The sequence below is a fragment of the Buteo buteo genome, chromosome 24, assembly GCF_964188355.1.
Source record: "Buteo buteo chromosome 24, bButBut1.hap1.1, whole genome shotgun sequence".
Classification (NCBI taxonomy): Eukaryota; Metazoa; Chordata; class Aves; order Accipitriformes; family Accipitridae; genus Buteo; species Buteo buteo.
Genome location: NC_134194.1, coordinates 8,024,541 through 8,049,359, shown reverse-complemented (window position 1 = coordinate 8,049,359; position 24,819 = coordinate 8,024,541). Strand labels below are relative to the sequence as shown.

The following is a 24,819-nucleotide window of genomic DNA, read 5'->3' as shown; positions in this document are numbered from 1 at the left end:
CTTCGTAGCTTTATATGCACTCAAAGGCAGGTGTGCAGCACCAATTTCTTCTATCTGGATGAATGAAATCTTAATCCTGTGATAAATGTGTGGCACTGAAATAGCAAAAGGGATCTCTGCCATCCACCCTGGAGGCTGCAGCACAACTTTTCCATCATTTCCCATCCTCTGAGACTCACTGAATCACTACAAAACATAGCAAGGACTGATTTCAACAGTGCTAAGCACCAGTAAAGTTGACTGGAGACATGGAGCATTTAAGCACAGATGTGTATAAGGCAGAGGCATGTGGTTCTTTGCTGGGAGAACTGGAGGAGAAGAATGCTGTTGTGGCCTTCTGGTTACAGGGTTAGTCAGCAGTTAAGGACTAGCTACCTGCTTACTAGATGTGGTAACGAAGTAACATTAATAAAAAAATCTCTAAAAAATTATCATTATCTTTTCAAAGTACAACTGAAACCTTGCTGTATTGGTTTAAAGCAATATTTTGTAAGCATTTTCCTGGGGGGAAAAAAAACCACAAACAACACAATTCTCTTTAAGAAAAGCATACATTTTGCTGAAATGTGTTAGATTTCTGTTTTTGAAAAATTGCAGAATGACTCCTCCTTACACTAAACAGAAATGAGGCAATTCAGGAGCTTATTCCAGACATTTGAGTAGAAATAAGTAGAGAAACTTTTTGCTTTTAAACAGCTTATAAAATTTTAGGCATTAGCAAATGGGAGGTAAAGAGAAAGCACACTGTAAACAGCTGTGAGACTTGCCCTAATTGTGAGTCTTTACAGAAAGGATAACTCAAAACTTTCAATCTAATCCTAAGTTTCTCTACTTTCATCTGCCTCTTTCTTGCTACAATACTAAATGGTGGATGATTATTCAATTCATAGTTAAAATTTCCCTAGGAGACTTCTTCCCTTGCATGTTTCAGAACCTTTATTTTGACCATCACAACTGAAATGGTCACATCTTTTGAAAATTATAGTTTTTCAATGGTAAGGAAACAACTTTTGCAAATAACTCTCCATGTTCTTTGCCCCAAATCACTACAGTTGAAAAATTAAGAGTTTTGAAATTGTTTTAATGAAGAGATAAGGAAACTTCAGAGGAGATTTTCCAACACACAAAATTGTATTTTCTAGCTAAGTCTGATTTTGATATCCTATTCTCATAAATTCAATAAAGGAAAATGCTTGAGAATCCATTGCTCATCAGAAGACTTCCAAGTATTTCATGTTTATTAGGTAACCAATCTCCCTGATGCATCAAGGAGGCTGATTTCATTATAAGGGTTTGGAGAAGCTATGACAGTGATTTGCCCAAGGTCATACAGAAAGTCAATGACAGGCTTGGGAACAAATTGAACCTGGGCAATAAATCAAATCAGATGCAAGATTTGGTTTTAAAGGAATTGTTGTTTACCAGTAAGAAAAAAAACAATTCAAAACAAAATACTTGGGGAAATTTACATACGTTGCAAATTAACCAAATTAATTTTGTTCTTCTTGCCTTCTTCACAGTTAAGGAAAGAAGATGGGATAAGCTATATTTGGATAACACTGAACTAGCAGTATTTCCAAGGAATCCATCTATTTTTGTCTGAAAAGAAGAAGAAAAATGCTAGAAATGAATGTCAGTCTTGAAATGTAAAGAAATGTTAAAATATTCTACCTTTCTTAGTCTTTGATAAGAGTACATTGTTTTTCTCTCTCGCTGTAAGTTTCATGTAGTGTTTTTGTTTGTTCAAAAATCTGAAGTTTTATGCAGGATGAAAACGCAAGATTATCAGATATCTAAATGGCTGTTATTAAGACTTTTACGAATCCTCACAGTATGAAACAAGCTATAATTTGGGCTTTGAGTTAACATTTTGATGACAGCCAACACATAAGGCAAAATTCACATGGTTTCAAGCTTCATTAGCAGTCTGGAACTGAAGCGGAGTTCACAGACAAAGGAGATTTAAAAAATATGGTCTAAGCAGGTCTCTCTCTTGGGAAGGGGAAGATAAAAATAGGGACCCAGGATTTTATGGGATAATAAATGGCTTTTCCATCCCAGAACTCCAACAGAAGTTAGAGAAGGCTAGGACACATGGGTTGGTACCAGGAGAAGCAGTTTGCTGGATTCACCCCTGAACCCTTTAGAAGATCTGGCTCTAATCTGGAAGGATCAGCTCCTCAACCTCAGCATGTCATTTGAGCATTTCTGCTGCTAATCCCCCCTCTTCCCCCGCCCGCAGGCTGCAGCCTCGCGCATCGGTTGGGTTTCGAACCTGCTGCAGCGCTCTCTGGATGTCGATGCCTTGTCCCCAGGGCACGGCCGGGTTGGCGAGGCAGTCCCCGGCATTGCCGCGACGGGAGATGTCGATCCGCTGCCTCCGCAGGTTCTGAAATGCCTCGGCCATCACCCGGACCCCATCGTACGTTAGGGCCGACGTGTACTAGAAAGAGAAGAGGAGTTGTACGTTGCCTGTTAGGGCGAGCTCGCCTCGGGTGCACTGCGCTGGCTCACCTCACGGCAGCTTTTCAGATGATTTGCCCTCTTTTCATCCCTCCGTCTATGAAGTTTGACAGTCTCTTGCTCCCTGTAATCACCACTGTCCTGTTGACTCATGAAAGTTGGTGCCTTCTCTCCCAGAGGATGGGAGAGGGAAGGAGAAGCTCCTGATGTGGAGCTAAGGATGGCTCTGCTTTGCCTTTTGCTATTCTAGCCCAGCTGCCTTCAGATTGCACTCCCTGAAGAGGAATCAGCCTTAAAAGCCATTCACCTGTTACCTGAGTCTTTCTATTTAATTAGAATCATTGACCTGAACTTTTAAGGAATACATTATACAGTGTAAATGTGAGCTACGCAAAATCAAATAACAATTGACCCTTTCTGGTCACAGATGGAGGCCAGAAAACTCTACTTCAATGTGCAAAAAATGTGCAAAAGATTAATTTATTCAAGCAGAAACTTTTACATAAACTGGTGTGAAACTCTGGCATGAACGGTAACCATTAGAGTTAATTCATTTTCCTATGATCACCTACTGATTTATTTGTTTGTAACTTTTTTAAACTAATACTTCCAAAGTTGACATTTCTATTGCTGAATGTTTGTCACAAGTGTATTTGTTTTCAAATGTCAGATAGAAAAAAATCAACCTCCTCCCCTCCCTGCCCCTTGACAGCTTCAGGGTCTTCTGTGTTAGGAAATAAAATATATTTCCCCTCTGCTGTACACACTGATTTGAAATGCTCAGAAAGAGCATCTGGAAAGACTTTATTATCACTGGATGTATAGTAAACAAGTCAAAGGTTAAGGAGTTAATGAGGCTTTTTCTTTTTTATATACTGAATATTATGAGATGTTTAATCCTTAGCTTTGAGGAGGGTAAAAACCGGGAGCCTGAGTGAATACACAAACTTGTGTATTTCTTAGCAGGCAGCGATTCCTGCCTAATAAAATTTAGACAATGTTGAAGCACCTGGAACAGATGATGTTCATAATTATACTAAGTGACAGGTTTTCAGAGTGAGATTAAAGAGCCCTGTGCAATCACAAAGAGGTGAGCATAACTTGAACTGAGCCAGATGGACCCTAAATTAAATGGTTTTTTATACCACTTGCCTTTGGCCTCTTCCAGTCCACACGAGGATGCTCCCTGGCATCATTATTCCTCCACTGCTGCATGATCCTGGCAGGAACAGCATCCGTGTAATTCACCAACTGGAAGCCAGTTACATTGGCTCCGCTCTCCTTGAATTTGGTCAGGTCAATATCCATGAATCCCTAGTACAGGAGAGAAACAGGGAAGCTCATCAGAGGAACACATCTCTGCGTGAATAAGAGGGATCCTGCCTATTTATGTGTATGGCAGCCAGCTTAGGAAAAATCTCTTCCCTCTGCAAGGTAAGGTCCAATTCAAGAGAGGCACCACTGCACCGACCACACAGGGAACTTGCTTTTCTCACAGGCTCTGAGGTGGACGTACCTTCCAGTTTCCACCCAGAGAGACAAATAGTCATATTAATAACAGCTCGCTTGCAAGAAAGCTAGCAGCATAACAGAAAAATATATCCTGAATAATGCGTGGATGAAACTAATAAAATTCTCAAAATAGATTAGAAAGAATTATTCACCCATCTCTAACTTTTATGGACTCCGTCACCAATGGATAGGCTAATTCTTTTCAAATCACAGTTTACAGGGAACACTAAATCCTGAACAATGAACTTTCAGCAGATCAAGAAGTGGTTGGTCAGTTTATCAAAGGAGTCTGTCTATTAGAAAAGCCAGTTTATAGGATTTCCTAATTTGGGAGAAAAAAGGGTACTTTTTTGGACTTCAGATTACTAATGAAATACATTTCTTTCATTTCTTTATTGTTCTCTACTTCTTGACCACTGCATGTGATGAAGACAAGTGCGCAAATACACATATGTATTAGGGTAGCATTGTAGAATTAGTCACTCCTGTTGAGTCAGAGGCGAAAAAATCATTAGAGAGACACTGCAAGCAATATGGAGAAGAGGTCATTTTTTGGTCTCCCAGCTTTTGATCCTATCTCTTCAGCACTGCTGCTCTTCAAAACCGTTTGCTGTGCCTCCTTGCACAAAGCAGGTGCTTGAGCAGAGACTCTGCCCTCCTGCTTGGGCTGCTGTGGGTGGGACGGGCTGAAGGCTGGTGCTTTTTCTTTTGGCATACAAGCACAAGAGATGTAGTCCATTATTTTCCCTAGTACCATTAGCAACCAGAACGCATGAGGGAAAATGAACGAGGGGACTACGCGCAATGCAATCACGAGCAATAGAAGAGCATGTTGGAGCTCTGCCTTCCCTCTGCCCTCCACCACGTGCTGCTGGTACTTGTTCTCCGCCGGCACCTTCTCAGCCTACAGCCAGCTTTCTCTTCCCTGCTTGCTCGTAAACGTATGATGATGGTGTGAGTTAAAAAAGCCAAGTCACATTATTCCCATGAGACACTGGTCAAGTTCCGAAAACAGTGCTCTCTGTGCATAGGCTGGGGGAGCTAATTAGCATATTAACTTCCAAGGTCAGGATCAAGCTGTTAGATGGAAACCTGGTCTGGGAGCAGACAGCTTGCAAGGAAAAGATAAATTGCCCTCTGACATCAGCATCAGACCGAGGGAGTCATAAGTGACTCGAAAATGTTTTTAAAGACTTTCACACTTTTTCTTCTGGCTTTTTGTAAGCAATTTGGCATCCACTTAGAAGGCTGAGGATTGGATATAGGTGTATCATCTAAATCATCTAAACAGATGATTTGTTTTGCTTCAAAATGCGGTGATTTAGGTTTAAAAAAAAGTTATATTTTTGTGTACGTATTGCTCAGAAAGGTGGTTAAACCTACATCAATCTTGTTTGTAATTGCTAGCGTAGGGGTTTCAGAAAGCCAGAGCTGTGATTAATGAATAGGAAATGCAGAGGGATAATTGTCCCTGACATCTTAATGCATTTCAGGGCAAGTGGTTTTTGACACACAGAGCTCCTAAGGTTCAGTAAGAGGGACCTCACAGGTTGCCAACTGGTTATTCATGGCTAGGACCAAATTGCACTGACATTTTGCTTCTGGGAGGTACTCAGGGGAAAAAGATCTGTCAAAAGAAACTACCACACAGCAACTTGAAGTTTGTGCCACCAGCTCCTCCTTGGAAGGCCTACAAAAGCACAAAGAAAAGTCCAGGTTCACAATGGAGTATGAGAAAGATGTCTGGTGTCTTTAGACCCCTCAACAAGCAGACTTAAACAGGAAAAGTCAAAAAAAGATTATGATGCCAGTGACAAGGCAGCAGCAGTTGAAAATGCTGTCTCTCACTGTTTTCCCCAAACCAAACCACAGTATTCTGAAACTGAAGCAAGTATTCAACAATATACATTGGGACTCACCTCATATAAAATTTTAAAATGACCTGAATAGACAAAAGGAATTATTTCTTCCTGAAGATTGTACTCATTTTTCCCCACTGATTTTTGACAAAATTCAGGTCCTTTAAAAAGTATGGAGACCTCTGGACATTTTCCAGTTGTTTAAGGCAGTTGGGACCATAGAGGACATCATTAACCTTGAATATGTCTTTGCATTTCAGCTGTTATCAACTGCTGAAATAACTGTTTTCACCTGTTATCCCTCCTCCACATGCCCCAGTAGAAGGGCAGTCCTAATTACAAACGCATTTTAATCACCGCACCACTCAGAGCAGGCCTGGGTGACACGACAGCCAATGAACTGGGAATACCAGAGGTCAGATTATTTTAGAAAATAATTCCCAGAGGAGGTGGATCCTTGCTGGCTAATACGTAAACAAGAATATATCACATATTATGCAAAACGTCTCTTGAAAATGCTTCTATTGACAAAGTAGTATCAAGAATTAAATATGCTTATCTGTCTTTCTGGAATATCAGTCAGTGTTTGTAGAAAACAGGAGAATTACAATACTTGCAAGTAAAGAAGTCATCTGTCACCTTGTACTAATTATAGCCACATGTTGCAAAAAAAGGGACCTTTTCTTTAGTTTTCATATTTGGAAAACAGAAAATATTTTTTTCAGAAATGACTAAGAAAAGTCTGCAACCCACTACTGAGGGGCAGCAGACATGCTTTTGCAGCAAGGTGTTTAGTATCAACCAGTTTGGGAAAGAACCAGCACAGAAATGCTTCCCTTTGCCATCCAATCAAGCACAGCAAGAAGGGAACAGTGCTGGAATGATGTACTCCACGGCACCTCAGTGGCCAAAAGCATTTCAAAAATTTGCCAGTGAACACTGGAAGAAGCTCGCTTTGCAGCAGTGGGCTGTTCAGGGAAAAGAGCTGAGCCCCTGGAATTTGGTGGTATGGGAGTTTCTTCAGGCTCTTTAGACCTGGACCGTTTGGGACTTATCTGTTGGCCATGCAGTATCTGGCTTCACCTCCCTATGCAGCGCTGCCAGTCCCCCGGCGAGGAAGAGGAGGAATACAGGAACACGCTCCAGCCCAGGCGCTGTGCCAGCACCCCTGGCAAAGCGAGCATAGCAAGATCCCGAGGCAACACGGAGCTCCCCAAATAGGGTCACTGCCCAGGATGTAGGTACTCTGGGGAGACAACTCTTCTGCAGGCAGGGTTCTCTCTGGGAACCATCAAAACCAGGCTGGAAGGGACACCACATCAGCCAGCCCCCCCTGCCCTACAGCAGGATTAGCTGTCCCTTCCATTTAAATTCACGTCGCAAAATCATCTCAGCAAACCGAAGAATACGGCCTCCTGCCTTGCGTACGCCTGGAAAATGCCCAGCTTTCTCTGAATGCCATCGAATTAGCAGGCTGACAATAAACCGCAAAAAATCTGGACCCATCGGCGCTGATGGGCTGAGACAGCCTCCCTCCTCCACGCCTGCTGTGACCCACAGCGTCCGCAGCGCACACTTTGAGCAACAGCCGGGCTGAGTTCAAAGGAGGAAACTTGCTCTTTAGCCCATACCATCCGCTGTTCTTTCTGCATTAACAAACCTCGCAAAGCGATTACCTGCCGAAGTCCCACTGCTAGTAAATAACACGGGCAGCTGTTACAGACCTTCGTGCCTTCAAATAGAAAACAGAACAGTACTGGCAAGGGTTTTTTCCTCCTTGTATTTTCCTTGCTGCATCTGTTCTTTATGCTGTTCTTAAACTGAAGACAGTTTTCAGCCAAAGGTTGTTTTACTGTCCCATTTGCTGCCTCGGTTGCTGGGAGAGGTGTCAGCAAGTCACACATTTATATTCCTCTCCACTGCTTGTGGGCTCAATCATCAAAGGAAATGCATAATGCAGGAAGACTGATGACTTGAAATGGGCCTCATGAATCCATCTTGATTAACTGGTCCACAAAGGATCTGCCTTGAAAAGAAAGTCCCCCAGAAATGAGCCAGCTCCTTATTTATACCCTGAACACCAAGAGGAGCCAAGACAGTGAGTGGGCAGCGCGGGCGGCTGTCAGACGGCGTAGGGAAACCTCATTCCTCTGGGCATGACCCTCCTCAAATCTGCCAGCACCACTTACTTCCCTGCACTTTTCCTTTCACCCTCGTATTTCGCTCCCTCACCGTCCTAAACTTCTGCCTCCTCTCCGCACACTGATGACACCGGCTGGCATTGCTCCTTCTGGGACATCACCCCAGCCCACGGGAATGCCGCAGACGGCAGCGGCATCACCTCGGTACCCAGACATCGGCAGGCAGCCGGCCACTGCCCTACACCTTCAAATTCTCTCTGCATTTCACTAAATAGGTATTAATTGCTGGCACTTGCCCTGCAGGGTGCTTCCTTCGAAGCTGCGGTAGCAGGCAGCAAGGGCTGAGCTCTCGCAGCTCATCGTCCCATAAACCTCCCTGCAGCTTAAAATCGCCGTGCCTCTGCTGCAAGTCTTGGCTTTTCCTGAGAGAAAGGATGTTAGAGAGTCTCCTTGAAGACTGCCACGTTTCTGAGAAACACTGTTGTTTTCTTTCCTCCCTCTGTGTTTTCTGAGCCCTCCAGATATTCCCCTGAGACTGGCAAAGCTCATCTCTGAACGAGGAGATGGAAAATGCCCCTTTCCCTTGAATTGCCTGGAGAAGGTTTGTCAGCTGAACATAACACAGTCCCCTTACTCCTGGAATGAGTGTTAGGTTTTTTTAGTCCCTTTCTGTCTGGGATGAAGAGACTTGAGTCTATTTTTTTCTTTTTTCTTTTTTTTTAATAAACCACACATGGAAATACTCCTTTTTAAGCAAAAAGCATTTAAGCAACTCACCCTGAGCTTGGGTGGGTGCCACAGAAACCTGTGGCAGCATCAGGAAACTGGCCAAGCTCTTTTTAGATGCTATCCATGTATGGCTTCCAATTCCAGACTGCTTCCTCCTAGCAGACTTTATGATTATAAGAAACTTTGCAAAGCAAAACAATTGCTTCTGAATGGCTGTAGATCAGCCGAGTGAATGCAAAGTGGCTCCTGTCATTCCAAGGTACGCTGGTGTCTTTCTGCAAGGAGCAAGGAGTCGAGTGTTTCCAGACGGAGCATCCCTAATACACCAAATTATCTTCAAGCTTGACTTCTCCAGCGAAGCATCATTCCTCACTCCCATCACTTTGTATTAATAAGGAGGGTACGTCAAAAAGGAGCCCATCTGCTCAAGTCTCGTTCCAGCATGCCTTCCAACAGGAGAGGCCTTCCTCTCTTCTGCAGAATTATTAATGTGTCAAATCTCATTGTGGCAGCGAAACATGCGAGTCCTCACTGTAACACAGAAGTCAGTGAAGAAGAAAGGGAAAAGAAAGATGGGAGGAGGGGACACTATCAGACAGGGTCCCAATCCTGCAGTTTGATGAGTCTCTTCTGTCCTGGTGTATCGATGCAAAGCAAACCAAGTCAGGTGAGAATCCAGACTTCAAGGACATGGGGCTGGAGATGACCAGTAACTTTTTTTTTGGCACAGCCCTACAGATTTTCTTTGTGGTGTTATTTGCATCAGCCCCATCCAACTGCTGCAGCACATTCTGGGTATAAATGATCATACGCATCTTGTTGGAAAGCTCAGTCCAGGCAGAGGGACAGATGCTCTAGGTAGATGTTTGTGCTTTAGAGAGCTTTCAGAGCAGAAACTGATTTAAAGGTTTGGGAAACGTGCCGTATAGTGACAGATGCTAGGACTTCAATCAAAGATATGATTAAGGGATGACCTGATCAACAGTTTACAAGGACCAAAACGTCAGTAATGGAATATTTGGTCTAGCAAACAGAAGCATAAATCTGGTGGAGGAAGCTGAAGCTAGGCAAGTTTTGACTAGAAAAAAGCACCAATGAAGTCACCCTGAGGAAGATACTACAGATTTACACATCACTCCTTGCCAGTTGAGCCAGGGTAATGGATTACAAGACTGCAAATAGCTGAGGAAACCTGTTAGTTTAACATGCTTTTGCTGAGATTTAAGCAAACACATTTTTCCTTCCAACGGCTGTAATATAATCTGTCAGTTACTCACCTGATGCTCAGTGATTTTTTTAAGCCACAGTAAGTCACTCATGCTTTTGAGCCCTCATTAGCTACTACAAAAATCCTTCCAAGGTTGCAGTTCATATTCTCCCATGTGGGCAATTTTTGTATCAAAACCAGATGATTTTCTTTTACATGAGACTCTCTAATTCAAGCAAAAATTAATTCAGGGCACTGCTCTGTCTTGTACTATCAGTAATTCAGATGAGATAATGTTATAAGGGTTTCTTCTGCTTGATAATCTTTGAATCAGGACAGAAAAGCTGTTTGGAAGTGAAATGCAAACCTCAGAAATTTCACTGATATATTATATTGTCTTCCTCCGCCTGGAAAAACAAGTTTTCTCATGAGCCTACTTGCACCAACCTCTCAGAAAAAGGAAAGGTCTAGCTGGTACAATTTTAGAGACCTAAAAAGAAATTAGGACATCTCTTTCCAACGTAAGAATATCATTTTTGCAAGACCAAGCACCTTGAGATCTTACCAGGACAAGAAGTCAACGCTGTACACATCTTTTTGGAAACTCCCACAAAACGGAGTTTCCAATCAGCTAGTGATGCAAACCTGAATATTGCTGACCTCGTCTGTACCCTCAGTCAGCAATATTTCAGGGGGCAGGAGACAGCGTTGAGAACCGCGGGTGATTAAAATAAACACGGCAGCTTTCAAGACGATGGCAGGCTGAGAACTGCAGCGTTTTGGCTCCAGGCGAGCTGAATCAGGGGCTCAGTGCAGGGAGCAGAGCCATCGACACACGACCAGCGCCACAGGTCGTGCTTGTGCCGTGGCAGGTACAACTTCTTGCATTAGGCTCGTACCCAGCCCGGGCACAGCAGACCCTCCCCACGCAGCCACGGCACGTGCTGCGGGATGTACGAGTGCTGCATTGCTTCAGGGGAGCCGATCCCTGCCCGTGCTGGGAGAACTTTGCTCCCCAGGGATGTGGACCTCTTTTTCGACAGCCAATTCGGGAGGGTACTCCTCCTTCACCGTCTGCACCAGCTGTCAGTCTCGGGTCACTCCATCTCAGCCCTGGTAGTGCAGAAGGTCTCCCTTCCGTTTTCGGAGGGGAAAAAAAATCAGAGAGGCCCATTTAAACCACACGTTAAGAGAATCAAACCAGCACATTTTGCCTGATTCCTGCACACACAAGCCACTCTGCTGGCAAAGCTGCTGTGCTGGTAACCTCCAAAGCTACCACAACTGCTTGCAAAGTGAAACTCTGTCCCTGGCCTAACTCAGCACTGATACACGCTGATGTAAAATGACACAGGAAAAAATGCTTACCTCTGCTAATCACCTCTGGTTTTATCTTTACTTTTCCCTGCTACCCCTAGCATCAGCAATCTCATACACTTATCCATTTAACTTCAAACGAGAGCATTTGCTAAAGAACAACACGGACTAATGCACCAGGAAAGAAAAAAAGCTAAAACACTGTATGTGGCAGCTGTCTTTCATACTTTTCTTTTAAAGACAGGTCACACGAATGTCACTTATTTTAAGACAAAGATTTTCCTCTGCCCAAGAGAGCTGATGTTTTCCCACTACTGACAGTAGTCAGCTTACATCCCTGGCATAGGACAAACAGATACATGAAGCCAAGGTTATGGGGAAAAAGCCTGTAACATCAAAAGAAAGGAATCCCAGAAGTTTCGAAGGTTGCTGCTCTGATAGTATTGACTGTATTTTTTTTTCTTTGTGGTTGCTAGATTGATGCTCTCAAAGGCTGAGAACAAAGCTTAGAAAAATAAGACTCACAAAAACAAACACTTCTTAAAGTTGCCAAACCTCTTTGAGTTCCGGAAAGAAAAATAGAGATACAGAGAGAGGGGGGAGAGAAGGAGATATGACTGCAACCCCCCAGTGCCCCTACACCTGACAAACATCCAGGCTGGCAGCTGGTAAAAGCTAATTGGGGGAACTCTAATGGGTACCAGTCGAGGATCAGGTTTTCATGAGTTTGCAAAAGCCATAAACAGTGCCAAATTTGCCTCAAGGAGAGGCAGGGATGCTCACAGGAGCCCTTCCCCTGGCAGTGATGTTGCAGACAGACCTTCACGGGATGGGCAGGGCTGAGCAGACAAGACAGCTTGTGTCTTTAACAGGCATAGCAGAATCGGAGAAGGATGCTTGCCCATGGCCTAAGGTACAGAACGGTTTCATTTTGTTTGCGAACACAGAAATATTACTGTCTCACCTTGGCAACAGCATTTTCACTGAAAAAGAAAGCTGTTCCTGCTAGGAAATACTAGTTTTCATTTGCTGCTACTTGTCAAATCCTGCTTGGTGCTTTACTACAGCTCACTCGACAGCAACCGCTGGGCAAACGAGCAGCGATTAATGCAAGCCAGTTCCTCTTTGTTCACGAATTGTCTGGGACCAGACAGGGAATTCCTCCGTGTTCAAAATGCACCCATTATGTTTTTTGTGGGCCTTATTCAGCCTGTGCATTGCCTTGCAAACTCTTTTGCTTTGCATTCCTGATATAACACCAGTTTGGAGCTGCTGTAACTGGGCAGTAGTGTGCTGCTGCTTGTTTTTTGGCTGAATATAGCTCTGAGCAAGCATACAGCCAAAAATAAGAATTTCAGTGGGGTTATCCATAAATATTTCCCAACATTTGCTTCCAATGTGTCATTTCCAGAATTGTTTTCCCATGGGAAAGGCTCCAAGAAGGTTAGGCAGTATTGCAAAAGGCAGGTATTGAAAATTCATCCCCTTACTCCAGCTAGTGCAGGTAAGTTGGTGGCTATGAACCAGCTGAGGACTTAATTGACTTGTGCAAGGGAGAGCCTCTCCCAGCCAGGGCTGGGAACCTTATCTTCATATAGGAGGAGAGTCCTGAAATCAGGATTCCATCAGTCAGCACAGAGGACAAAAAAATAACTAATTTGGAAACGTTCAGGCACTTGCAGTTTTTAGTTCTTAATTTATTCTTTTACGACCCAGTATTCCAGAATGAGCCACTTCCTCAAAATCGGGCTGTTTTGTAGGCGTGCGGGTGTGCACACGAGGGTACGTGTGTGCGCATGTGGGCAATGCACGCCCTGTCATCTTAGGACTTCTCTGCAGGGGAAAATGTGGGGTGTTTAAGGTCTATCCACTACGTGTATGAGTCAGTGGGAATAAATTACAGCATGTTACACCCTCTGAAGGCTCTAATCCGGCAATGAGATGTCCTTAGAAGAGGGTAAAACCTGCTGTGATCTCTTGGATCAGAGCATCCACGCTATGGTTTAACCCTGCCAGACGCCGACTTCCCACATTCTGCCAATCTCTCATAACATCCCCAGCCATTCCTGCAAAGGGAGGCTTGCCGTCCTTCCTCACTGCCATATGGTCTCAGGAACACAGGACCTTCACGGCCTTTTTGCTATTTTCCTTGCTGAACTGATCAGTGAGTAGCTCTCGTGTGGGTGAAGCACACCACAGAAAGTGATTTGGCTTCTGGTGCCTGAACCTGCCTGTGTGCACAGCAGAATCACAAAGCTCGTTTTGCCCTGGAAGGGGACTTCTTAACCTCGAGGGGCGTTGGGCTTTTTTTTTTAAATATTTCTCCCATGTTGTCTGATTATCCCCTACTCTTTTTTTTTTTTTTCCTGGAGTTTCAGGAGTTTGGCTCTTGTGCAATGCTAGGTTTTAAGGAGCTGGGAAGACCAAAGGAAAGAGCTTGAATTCCTTTCACTCTTCTTCTTCTCCCCCCAAATCAAAGCTGCTGAAATGCACAGCTAGTAACAGCGGATTCTGGTGGTCCTGTCAGATCCTGTGGGTCCCGGAGAGCCAAAGCACCCTCCGCTGAGCTCCAGCTGGGAGGCAGAATCTCCCTGTGGAGGGGCTGGGGAAATAAAAAAAAAAGCCTTTTGCTCTGAGTTAAATATTTATAACCCATGTTGGCTGAGTATGCAGCCTCTTCCAGCCAGCTCTGTCCTCTCAGCATTTGTGCAAAGGCTAAGAAAACAAATTAAAGATGCAAAAAGAGTGCTTTCTCAGGCTGAAAGGGGGAGAGCATGGTATCATAAGACAGACAGAAATGTCCTTCAAAACTCCAACACCTGAGTATTAGACTACCTCATGCCTTCAATGTATTTATCCTTATGAAACCATACAGAGAGAAGAGGTGATATCATTCTCATTTAGCTTTCCGCGTGGGTATACATAAAAGCGTACACTCCAGCTACTCCAGATAGCATCCCTGCTTAACTTTAATGAAGGGACTTCCATAAACATCTGAGGACCAGGACCTGGGTTACAGCAAATAATAATTTTTTAAAAATTAGCAACTGAAGTTATTGGCTGCTCTACAGTTTGCACGTCTTCCCCTGCGCAACACAACATTTTTAACTTTGTAATTACATGGTAGGCGTCCAGCGCAGAAGTGCGGGGTCAGTATCAGGGCATCGCGGGGTAATTATGTGGCCATTTTTGTCTTGTAAATTACAGAGTTATCTTGGGACTGAGAGAAGGAGAACGGCAGCAACTGCTTGACTAATTGGTAGTTTAAAGTTTAATTACCCCAGGCCTGACGTGCTGCCTCGCAGATGCATCTGTGGGAGGGAAGAACAGCTCCAGACCCCGCACGTGGCTCACGCCGCACGGACACAGTGGGTCCTGGGGGGAGCAGCCTCGGCCCCAGCCTGCCCACACCAGCCCGTCCTCTGCTGCGCATCCCTGTGTCCGCATCCCTTGGATGGACGGACACATCTGGGGAGGAGAGGGGAGGAACTCTGCTGCGGAAAACCTCCAGCTGCCCTATGGATGGAGGCTCTTCCTCTCTTTCTTACCTGCTCCCAAACCTCCCCAGGCAGAGAAATTCTCCAGCCTCCTAGGAGAGGACAGCATATTGCTCCAGAAAGATGGCCCTGCTGCTGCCCAACACTGCTCTGTCCTCAGGCAGCACCTCCCTCCATTAAGGGGAGAATCCTTTCCTTAAAGAAATCTTTACATCCAGTTCATTCCTTAGAGCCATGGCAGTCAGATTTGATTTAGCACCAAGTTGCAGAATAGGTACATATGTTATTTTTACTGGAAGGTCAGAGGGATCTTGGTGCATCGTCATTAACAAGTCTGCCCTTAGTGGGACTCTCAGGTTGGCTGTGAAACACTTCACCTGGAGGATGCATTTTGAAATGGGGTTAAAACTAGTTAGAAAATGCGAATTGTTACCAATAGTCAACAGCTTCTTATTGGCCTGACTGAAACAAGCTAGGAGGGCAATGCCAGGAACCCAAATGCCCATGACATGCAAAAAAAATCATTATTGCAACAAGCATTAGTTGACAGTTGGTTTAATTGGCTTTGAAAAGATGCAGATCAAAGCTGAAGGCAAAAAAAATAACTATATTGGGTTTGCAAGGCAAGGCTTTGGTAGTGGGGGGGCTACAGAGGTGGCTTCTGCGAGAAGCTGCTAGAAGCTTCCCCCATGTCTGACAGAGCCAACGCCAGCCGGCTCCAAGTCGGACCTGCCGCTGGCCAAGGCTGAGCCCATCAGCAACAGTGGTAGCACCTCTGGGATAACATATTTAAGAAGGGAAAAAAAGTTGCTGCAGCACAGAAACTGCAGCTGGAGAGAGGAGTGAGAACATCTAAGAGAAACAACCCTGCAGACCCCCAGGTCAGTGCAGAAGGAGGGGGAGGAGATGCTCCAGGCGCCGGAGCAGAGATTCCCCTGCAGCCCGTGGGGAAGACCATGGTGAGGCAGGCTGTCCCCCTGCAGCCCATGGAGGTCTATGGTGGAGCAGATCTCCACCTGCAGTGTGTGGAGGACCCCACACCAGAGCAGGTGGGTGCCCAAAGGAGGCTGTGACCCCGTGGGAAGCCCGTGCTGGAGCAGGCTCCTGGCAGGACCTGCAGATCTGTGGAGAGAGGAGCCCACACTGGAGCGGGTTTTCCGGCAGGACTTGTGAGCCCGTGGGGCACCCACGCTGGGGCAGTCTGTGCCTGAAGGACTGCAGCCCTTGGAAGGGACCCACGCTGGAGCAGTTCGTGAAGAACTGCAGCCCGTGGGAAGGACCCACATTGGAGAAGTTCATGGAGGACTGTCTCCTGTGGGAGGGACCCCACGCTGGAGCAGGGGAAGAGTGTGAGGAGTCCTCCCCCTGAGGAGGAAGGAGCGGCAGAGACGACGTGTGATGAACTGACCAGAACCCCCATTCCCCGTCCCCCTGGGCTGCTGGGGGGATGGAGGTAGAGAAAATCAGGGTAAAGTTAAGCTTGGAAAGAAGGGAGGGGGGTTGTGTGTTTTTAAGATTTGGTTTTATTTCTCATTATCCTACTCTGATTTGATTGGCAATAAATTAAACTAATTTCCCCAAGGTGACTCTGTTTTGCCTGTGATGGTAATTGGTTGAGTGATCTCTCCCTGTCCTTATCTTCACCCACAAGCCCTTTGTTATATTTTCTCTCCCCTGTCCAGCTGAGGCGGGGGGGAAGTGATAGAGCAGCTTTGGTGGGCACCTGGTGTCCAGCCAGTGTCAACCAACCACAAAACTCCAGCAACCTTGGAGATACCCTGCAGATAATCTTGCTGGCTCAAGAGATAAAACATCACAAGAACACTGCAAAGGACTTTGGTATTTTTTTTTACCCAAAAGGTGGATGAGAAAAAAGATATCTAGCTCAGTAACTATAAATATAGTGCTTCACAAAATACGAGATAGCAAAAAAAGCCCCACCAATGAGGGCAACTCACCAAATTTGCCAGAATGTAGTGGTACCCATTCCCATTTTTTTCAAGCTTGATGATCTGCAAGATGAAAACCAAGGATATTTAGCAGAGACCAACTAAGGAAGAAGAGCTTCATTTACCTGCCCTTCCTTCCCCCCCCCCCCCCCCCATTTCCCCCCAGTGAGACTGTTCAGTTAGGGACAGGAAGACATAGCAAAAGAAAAGTTCACAATCTTGTTAGAGGAAGGACAGAGTTTTCACACATGATATTTGAGCAGCAAGTCTGAAATTAGACAGGACAAGATCCCCAAGCAGATTCCACAGGCAGGAAGAGTCAACTACCTAAACTGACCTGTCTCTTTATGGGCTCAGGGAAAAAAACCCAAACAGTTGTTTGGGTCTTCTTAAAGGTTAAACAAGATTTATACTTCCGACACTAAAGGAACAAAGTGGGGAGCTGGGGTCCATTTGTCCTGTGAATGCAGCTGAAACATCAAGCAAGACTAGAGAGCTATTTTGCACATCCTCTGAGCTACAGTCCCTGCCACAAACACCTACCTGGGTGAGATGTCAGGAGGTTTAGACTATAAGGGCAATTTTTCTCCTTTAGTGCATTGAGGTAGCTTCAAACCACATCTCCAGACCAAAGCTGCCTGGGCAAATCACAGAGGATTCCCCTTGCATGTTCATCGAGATTATATCTTCATATTCATGGTGTCCCAATATATGCTCTTTGCCACTTAGTCCCTTCTCCTTGATGCCTGCAGAGTTAGGTTTTTATTCTCTTTTATCAACACAATTGCTTATGGATCTGTAACATCTGAAAGTTTTTATGTTAGCTGAAGAAGTTTCCCTTGTCTAGGTAGAAAGGCACCACCTGTTGCAGGCTTGCCTGTGATTACTGGGGACAGTTGTTGATCATATGGTCCCTAACTTCTTTTTCTCCCTTGATTTAAAAAAAAATACACAGAGAATAGAGCTAAAAATCACATTATTCTTGCTGACTCCATATTCCCACTGAAATTCCTCTCCATTGATTTCCAGCAGCACTGTTAAATTCTTAGCAGGTTACTAGAGCCAGATACCATCTGCATTTGAGCCAATCTACATACAGAAAGAAGACAGTGAAAAAAAGCCCAAACCAACATGCCCTCAGAACCTGTAAAAACACAAGAATTGCCAGTTTCTGAGAGAACTGTGCTGTTTCCATAAGGTTTCTTTGCTGGCAACACTACCTCTTATTTCTATGGTCGTATGAATTGATTCTGAACGACTGCCTGCATTGCCAATGCTGTGGCAAAATCTGCATGAACAGTAGAGAGGCCAGCAAGATCCTCGCAGACAAAATGATCATAAAATGACTGCTGTGTTGGATTTGACCAGAGATCGGTCTCTCCAGGACTTCTCACTGGTACCAGGCTGGTAGCAGGTGTTTGAGAAGCGTCAGACAAGGGTACGCACAGACTGATCCTCCCCATGGGACAGCACTCCCAGATTATCATAAGCAGCTATTTAGGGATTTCCAAATGGATTATAAATGAGCTGACACTTGCTCTGTGCAACTGGTTCATCTGCCTTAGCCTTTCTCTGATGAAGTGCTCTTGTATGCACATTAAAACTCATCTAGTTCCCAGCATTAACGTGGGGGTGGCAATTAACTCCAATGCAGGCTTCATTTCGTAGCAGTTTCTGACACAACTAGTATCAGCTCCACCAGCTCCACTGCCCTGTGGTTCTCTGCACAGGATCACTCAGTACGGCTTCTACTGAGCAGTTTGGAGCCCCCCAGAAAAAACAACTCTGTATACCTAAGACTATAAAGATATATACTCTTATTATGGGTAGTTTTCTGAGTATCTTCCATTGCCAGATCTGAGATGCAAAATCAGACCCAACTTGTCCTCTTCCATTCATCAACTGAGACTGACCTTTGCAGTAAGTCCCAGACCTTGTGGGAGGAAGGACCATCTCCAGGGCACTGGGATGTCTAAGAATTACGATCCAATTCCCTGTTTCTCCAGTGTCAACAATAGCTGGCATTGGCTCCTTCTGCCCAAACTCTCCCTTTGTTATTTTATTAGGTGTCAGAGTTGATGAACCGGAGAGGGCTGCCATCCAGCCTTCCCTGAGCTGTTAATCTTGCAGCCCATCCACCTGAATTATGAGGCTTGCTTCCTGTGTTTTACACAGTTATTTGTGATCTTAATTTATTTTAAAATGCTTGCTCAGTCCTAATGTGTCCGGATGGTGGTAGCAAGCTGAGGTTATAATAGCATTTATCACTTAGCCTGAACGTGGTGAGAGGCTGTGCTGGGCTGCATGCTGATAGCTCACTTGGGCCACCTAGGTTTCATTACCCACTTCTTAATGGGCCAGTTTGACATCTATTAGAGAGAAATCCTCTCAGAGTGAAACAGTGGCAAAGGAGAAATTCCAGTTATTCATTTTAATGAGAGACAAGGAAGAAACAATACAGGGCTTTGATGGAATACAACCCACCACTTACTTATCCCATTAAGGCTACACAGCACGGCCCCGCGGATATCCTGCCCTGAACCAAGGCCTGGCTCATAAACGACAGCTACCTCGGCAAAGATAAATCATGCCCTTGAGACACAACACAGAGAAATCTCCAGGAAAGAAATCAGGTCATTCTCCCGCGTATCATTAACACATTAAGCACCGGCTCCTCTACAGCTACGGTCTCCAGAACGCGAGGACTGCCTTGCTGGAGTCAGCAGTGGTTATTTGTGTTATGTGTACGGAGCGGGGAGAAGAGATTAAACGTGTGTGCAAGCACCAGCGTGTGCGTTTGGGGGACTGATGCTAAACAGCCATGCCCAGCTCTTCTGTTCACGGGGGAGCACAAATCCACAGCCACCGAAGGACAGAAACAGGCTTGCCAGGGAAGAAGATAAATGCATTAAAATGTCCCCGAGAGGCTGAGGCAGCTCTTTGAACACCCCAGACACTCAAAGAGAGAGGGCAAACAGAGCAGTGACATCCACGCAGAGGTTCCCGGTGCAGTGAGCTGAGAGACCAGCCGCCAGCCCAAGTTTAAGTCCCAGCTGAATTTCATGTGATAATGAGCTGAACACTATCTTTGAGTCCCTCCGGTCATCTGCATGTTGTGAAAGACCTGGCATCCCCTGCTTACACCGGGATAACTACCTCAGCTCTCAGAAATCCCTGTGGACTCAGACCCAGAAGGCAAACAAGGATGAAAATGGACTACACGGGTCTGAAAAAGTTATTCACAGCCCTATTCCTAACAGGAGTGTTACCTCCTAGGCACAGACACCTTGGAATTGCTGTCTTTAATGTAGAAAAACACAACATTTCCCCTCTTTTCCCTGGGAATGGATGCTTTTTACAGCACTGCAAAACAAATAACCACAAGATCTGGATTTTTAGTGCTCTTGCAAATAGCTTTACTTATATCTAAGTTTAACTCTTGCTCCAGTTATGTGAAGAAGTGTGAAAGAAAGACTTATTTCCTGTTCATATTAGGAAAACTAGATAATATTTGACTACAGAACTTAACTTTCCATTAGACAAACCAGACTTAAAAAACCAACATCATTAACCCTAGAAATCTGATACACCCTATAGGAAAGCCTGCAGAAAAGGCAAATTCACTGCCTAGGTCCTGTCAAAAGTTTTGTTCAACTGCAGCTACTCCATGGTCAGAGAGAAAATTTTACCCTCCACAATGATCTGGTCTCTCCTTCATGAGCGTGACCTTCACTTTGAGGTTAAAACCTGCTACCTGTTTCGTTATGATATATCATAGAGTAGCACCCAGAGACATCCAGCAAGGATGGATCGTGCTCGTTGCGGAGCCGTGCAGCTGATGAAATGGCAGTCCGTGCCCCAGACAGCGAGCAGCTGAAGTGTGAGACGGGAGATGACAGGTAGCTCAGACAAGGCGACGCGTGAAGCACGAGGTAAGAGTGAGCTGGTTATGAGAAGTACGGTAGCGGGAGTCAGAGCGCGCCTGCTGCGTGGCGCTGCGCGGCCCTTTCTAAGCCATGCGGGACGGGAGTCACGGCGGTGGGGAAGACCTTGGCTGTAGGTGTGAGAGGGAAAAGTATTGTGGCTGGAGTTGAAGAGGGGACACAAATGTGGACTGAGACCCGTCCATGGGCTTGCGTTGGTCTCCTGTCCACAGAAGTTTATATTCAGGACTAGGGAAACCATTAAGGGAGGCATGGAGGAAAGAGGATGGGGAAAATTGAGGTCTGCCCTACTGGGCGACCTATCTAGATTGAGGATGAGTAAGGCAGGGCACACAACCTATCTGCCAAGTCCTCTCTCGCATATCCCATCTGCTTCGTGGCCATGAGCTGACAAAACAGCCGGGAGATGGCTGTGAATGAACGTGCGTCTCTCGCTACAAGGCATGAGAGGAGCTGGAAACATCCAATCCTGCTACAGCCTGGATGCCCTGCGAGGATGGTGAGCTCTAGCCTGAGCTAGAGACAGGGTTCCTGAGGACTACAGATGTACCATAAAGCTTCTCCATCTCTGTCCTGCTGGCACTCGTGAGAAATTGGTGCAGCACATGGAGGTTGGAGGACCAGGAGTCTGGCAGTGCCAATTCACACCTCCACCCTATCTCACAGGAGGTGGGAAAAGTGGAGGAAAACTCAGCAGAATAAGGAAGTGCCACGTCTTGTGCACGTTGCCTGGAGGAATTAGCACAAAGCAAACTTGTTGGGCCCTAAGGGGGTGTAAAGAGTTCAGCAGAGGAGTCAAACAAGCAGTAAACATGGAGCAACAAAGATCACTCAGCATGAATACATGAGAGCTTCTAGTATTGATACAGCTTTACAGTTTCCACAGTAACACCACGGAGAAACACCTGCAAGCTCGGCAGCCTGCTGCAATGCACATGCACCACATCCAATGAGAGCCACAATGAGACACGGATCCCACAAGAATGGGGAGGAGAACTGCTCCAGGAGAAACAACCCTTCCCATCCAGAAACAAGCCTTCCCGTCCTGCATGCAGGACCCCTCCCAGAAGACCCGCACCAACACAACCTTGCTAAGGATGATGTTCAGCCGCTCAGATTCACAGTCCACCACCACCAGCCTTTCCTTCTTCTTCTCCAGCTCCTGGAAGAGCATGCGGTAGCCCTCTTCTGTTGTTGTCAGGATGTTGACAGCTGTCACCTGCCAGTTCTTCTCGGCTGCAGTGTCCAGCACTTTCTGTAGGACCGACAAACCTACGATGGGAAGAGAGGGTGAAGAGGACAGCAGGGAGACAACCAGGTTTTAGTTGTGCGATGGCATCTTTCCATCCTTCTGACAGCCTGCACAGGTGCCTCAAGCCAGGCTGGATAAAGCATTGCAAGAGTGCAGCAGAACTACAGAGAGCAGCTAATAGTCTGGCATCTTACCCAAACACAGCTAGGCTTGTATTAATGACTCCTGCTTTTTCTGTCCTAGCACAGGAAAATAGGATGATTCCAGGCACAGTTTTCCTTTGTAATCGGCAGATCAGTCTCGTTGATCAGGCCCTGCTGTGGGATTCAGATAAGAGCTCTAATCCCTGTCTTCTTGTCTGTCACTACCCAAATCACTTGATTTCTCTGGGCCATAGTTCCCTTCTTGTCTTTGATCTGTTTAGGCTGTATGCTCCTAGGGTTAGGGACACCCTTAGCAATCACAGTACACAACCATATTCAGCGTCTCTGTCTCTCTTGGCATCTCATCAGAAAACTTCCATTATTTTTAAAAGAATCTTGCTTAAATTACATGCACAGCCTTCCAGAGGAGATACATGTAGTTAGCACCGCTCTGGAGTCCTGCTAGACAACCCTGCCTACTGCAGTCCTTTTGGGATATTCAGCGTGCCCATGCCTCGTGACAACAGAAAGCAGGGTGGGATGCTTTTATACCTTCTCCTTGTCTCTTAAGGTCATCCTGTCCCTGCAAGGGCTAATGGTAACCTCCAGGACAGAGCTGTGAATCACCCTTACCTCTGCACTGACCTCCACAAGTCCGTTTTGCTCTTGGCCTCCAAGCCTAGAGCTTTAAAGGCATCTGAGAGCTGGGGAAACTGAATCACAGAGCAATGAGCTCACTAGCCCTGTTCATGGTTTAGAAAGTTAGTTAATATCTTCCAAGAACCCCACAAAGGCTTTTGTTATTTTACATAGACAGCTAACACGCACTAACATGGGGAACTTGGAATTTTCCAAGCTACCTGCCAGAAACACACACAGGTATCACAACTGGATGTGGGCTCAGGTGAGATCTGAGCAGCTGTTTACATTTGTAAACATGGGACTTGGTGGCCTTGAGTTCGACAGACCTATTCAATATGGGACCTATTCAATATAAACAATTTCCCCATTTGAAACTCAAACCACTTACACATTAAGTATCTCCCTCGTATTGATGGGATTCAGACCTGACCCTATGAACACAGACATACTGAGTCAGGCTAATGCTTCATCTAGAACAACATCCACCTTCTGCAGTAATGGATATTTAGAAAAGGAATAAAGAACAGAGAAGGCATAGGGTGACCCTTCCTTTAGCCACCCTCTCAGCCTCCAGCAACCCATAGTAAGAGGACTTCTTGAGGCAAAGACTCCATCTAGCCCACTATGTTTAATTGCCTGGTGACCCTTCCCATGTACTTGTGACTTACCCCGGTCAGCATCATAAATGTACACAAACTTCTGCCAGCTGTAGTGCTCGATGACACTGATGAGGGCATCCTGGAGCTCTGGGCGAAGCTGGAGAACAAACTGGTTGGACGTTTCAACGGGGAAGCTTGGTGTTATGAAGCAGACGTGAAGAGCCCCACAGAAAGATGTGAGCATGTTGACAGTCCTCCTCTCGTAAAATCCAAAGATGGCATAGACGCCCTTGGAGAACTGCGAGCAGACTGGAGAAACAGAGAAAGGTCACGAGGGCAGAAGGACAAGGAGGTTTCTCAGGGAAGTCACCAAAATAAACCTTTTCCCTGAGCTAAGCTGCAGGCTCTCTGGACTAGATAATTTCCCCCGAGGTCTGTGGGTTGGTGAATGCAACCTGTGAAGGACAGGGCTTGTGGCCATAGGGTTGCTCTGCCCTTGATCTCCACAGACCTGCTTTACCTCTGATAGGCAGAAGCAACACAGAAGAGTGAATTCGGTATCCCCAGGGCTCTGCTGAAGATTTTGCTGCTTCTGGGATAAAATGTGTTATCTGAACAAGGGAACCCCTCAGCAGAAAAGCACGGTGGCTCACCAAGCCCTGCCTCCTTGGGATGGCAGCTGTCTGGCTGGTGGACCTGCTTTATTATGGGGGAGAAAGGCTGCAGTTAGAGCTTGCTATTGCAGCTCCAGATGCATTCAAGGAGCAGAAGGAAAGCATTTGCATGACCGCACAGCCCTTTGCAGCCAACGACTCCAAGAGGCGACCGTGGGTTTGACCTCAGAAGCTGAGACCATGCTGAGAAGGCATCTCAGCAAAGGTTCACCTAGGTTTCATGCAGTCATAGCACAGTTACAGGGCGGTTTGGCCCGGGACGTGAGCTGAGGTCAGAGCCTCGGACACCTGGGGTGCGTTGGTACTTGGGGACAACCTGTCTGGCAATTTCTGGTTTCCTCAGAAAGCCACGGTGGGGAAGGCTGTGGGCCCAGTGAGGTAGTGGTGGTGGCCTGGGAGATCTCCGTGAGGAGTGCTCGCCGAGTCCTCTGGCAGATGTTTGTGTCTGATCTCAGCAGCTGTCTCTGCGCTGCGCAGGGAGGGCTCTCTCGGGTTGGAGCCCTTCTCCGGAGAGCACTTAATGAGATCGTGGGAGCTGCTGGAAAAATGCCTCAGGATCTCAGTGAGGCAGAGAGAGTTCACACTTTGGGTTGTAAAACCTAGCCCCTGAGACAGTCAGACTCGTTTAATATCACCCCTGTTTATGGCACATCCCAAGTTACCATCAATAAATCTCCAAGCTGGAGGTGGTGGCAGTGACAGCGTTTTCCCTGTGTCAGAACTCCTGGCACTAGTGTCTCCTCCTGTTGTCACTCTGACTCTGAAGACCTTTGGCTGTGACATTTATACTGACTCAACACTTCACACATCACTCGCCAGCCCCCCCCAACAGAATGCAGGGTGAGAAGTTGGATGTGACATTTTGGGGTCCCCAGCGAGTGTTCTGCACTG

General features: G+C 45.9%; 1 protein-coding gene across 4 annotated transcripts in view; it reads right to left on the bottom strand.

Moving 5' to 3' along the window:
* GRIA1 (glutamate ionotropic receptor AMPA type subunit 1) overlaps positions 1 to 24,819 on the bottom strand; it is a 125,918-nt gene that overhangs the window by 41,424 nt on the left and 59,675 nt on the right. For 2 of the 4 annotated variants that reach the window (XM_075057041.1, XM_075057042.1), the window contains exons 3-7: positions 23,324 to 23,563; positions 21,706 to 21,890; positions 16,684 to 16,737; positions 3,616 to 3,777; positions 2,276 to 2,443 (exon numbers count right to left, since the gene is read on the bottom strand). In XM_075057041.1, the coding sequence (XP_074913142.1) occupies positions 2,276 to 2,443; positions 3,616 to 3,777; positions 16,684 to 16,737; positions 21,706 to 21,890; positions 23,324 to 23,563 (809 nt within the window). The remainder of the gene's footprint in view (positions 1 to 2,275; positions 2,444 to 3,615; positions 3,778 to 16,683; positions 16,738 to 21,705; positions 21,891 to 23,323; positions 23,564 to 24,819) is intronic. The other 2 variants (XM_075057043.1, XM_075057044.1) reach the window with 2 other exon arrangements.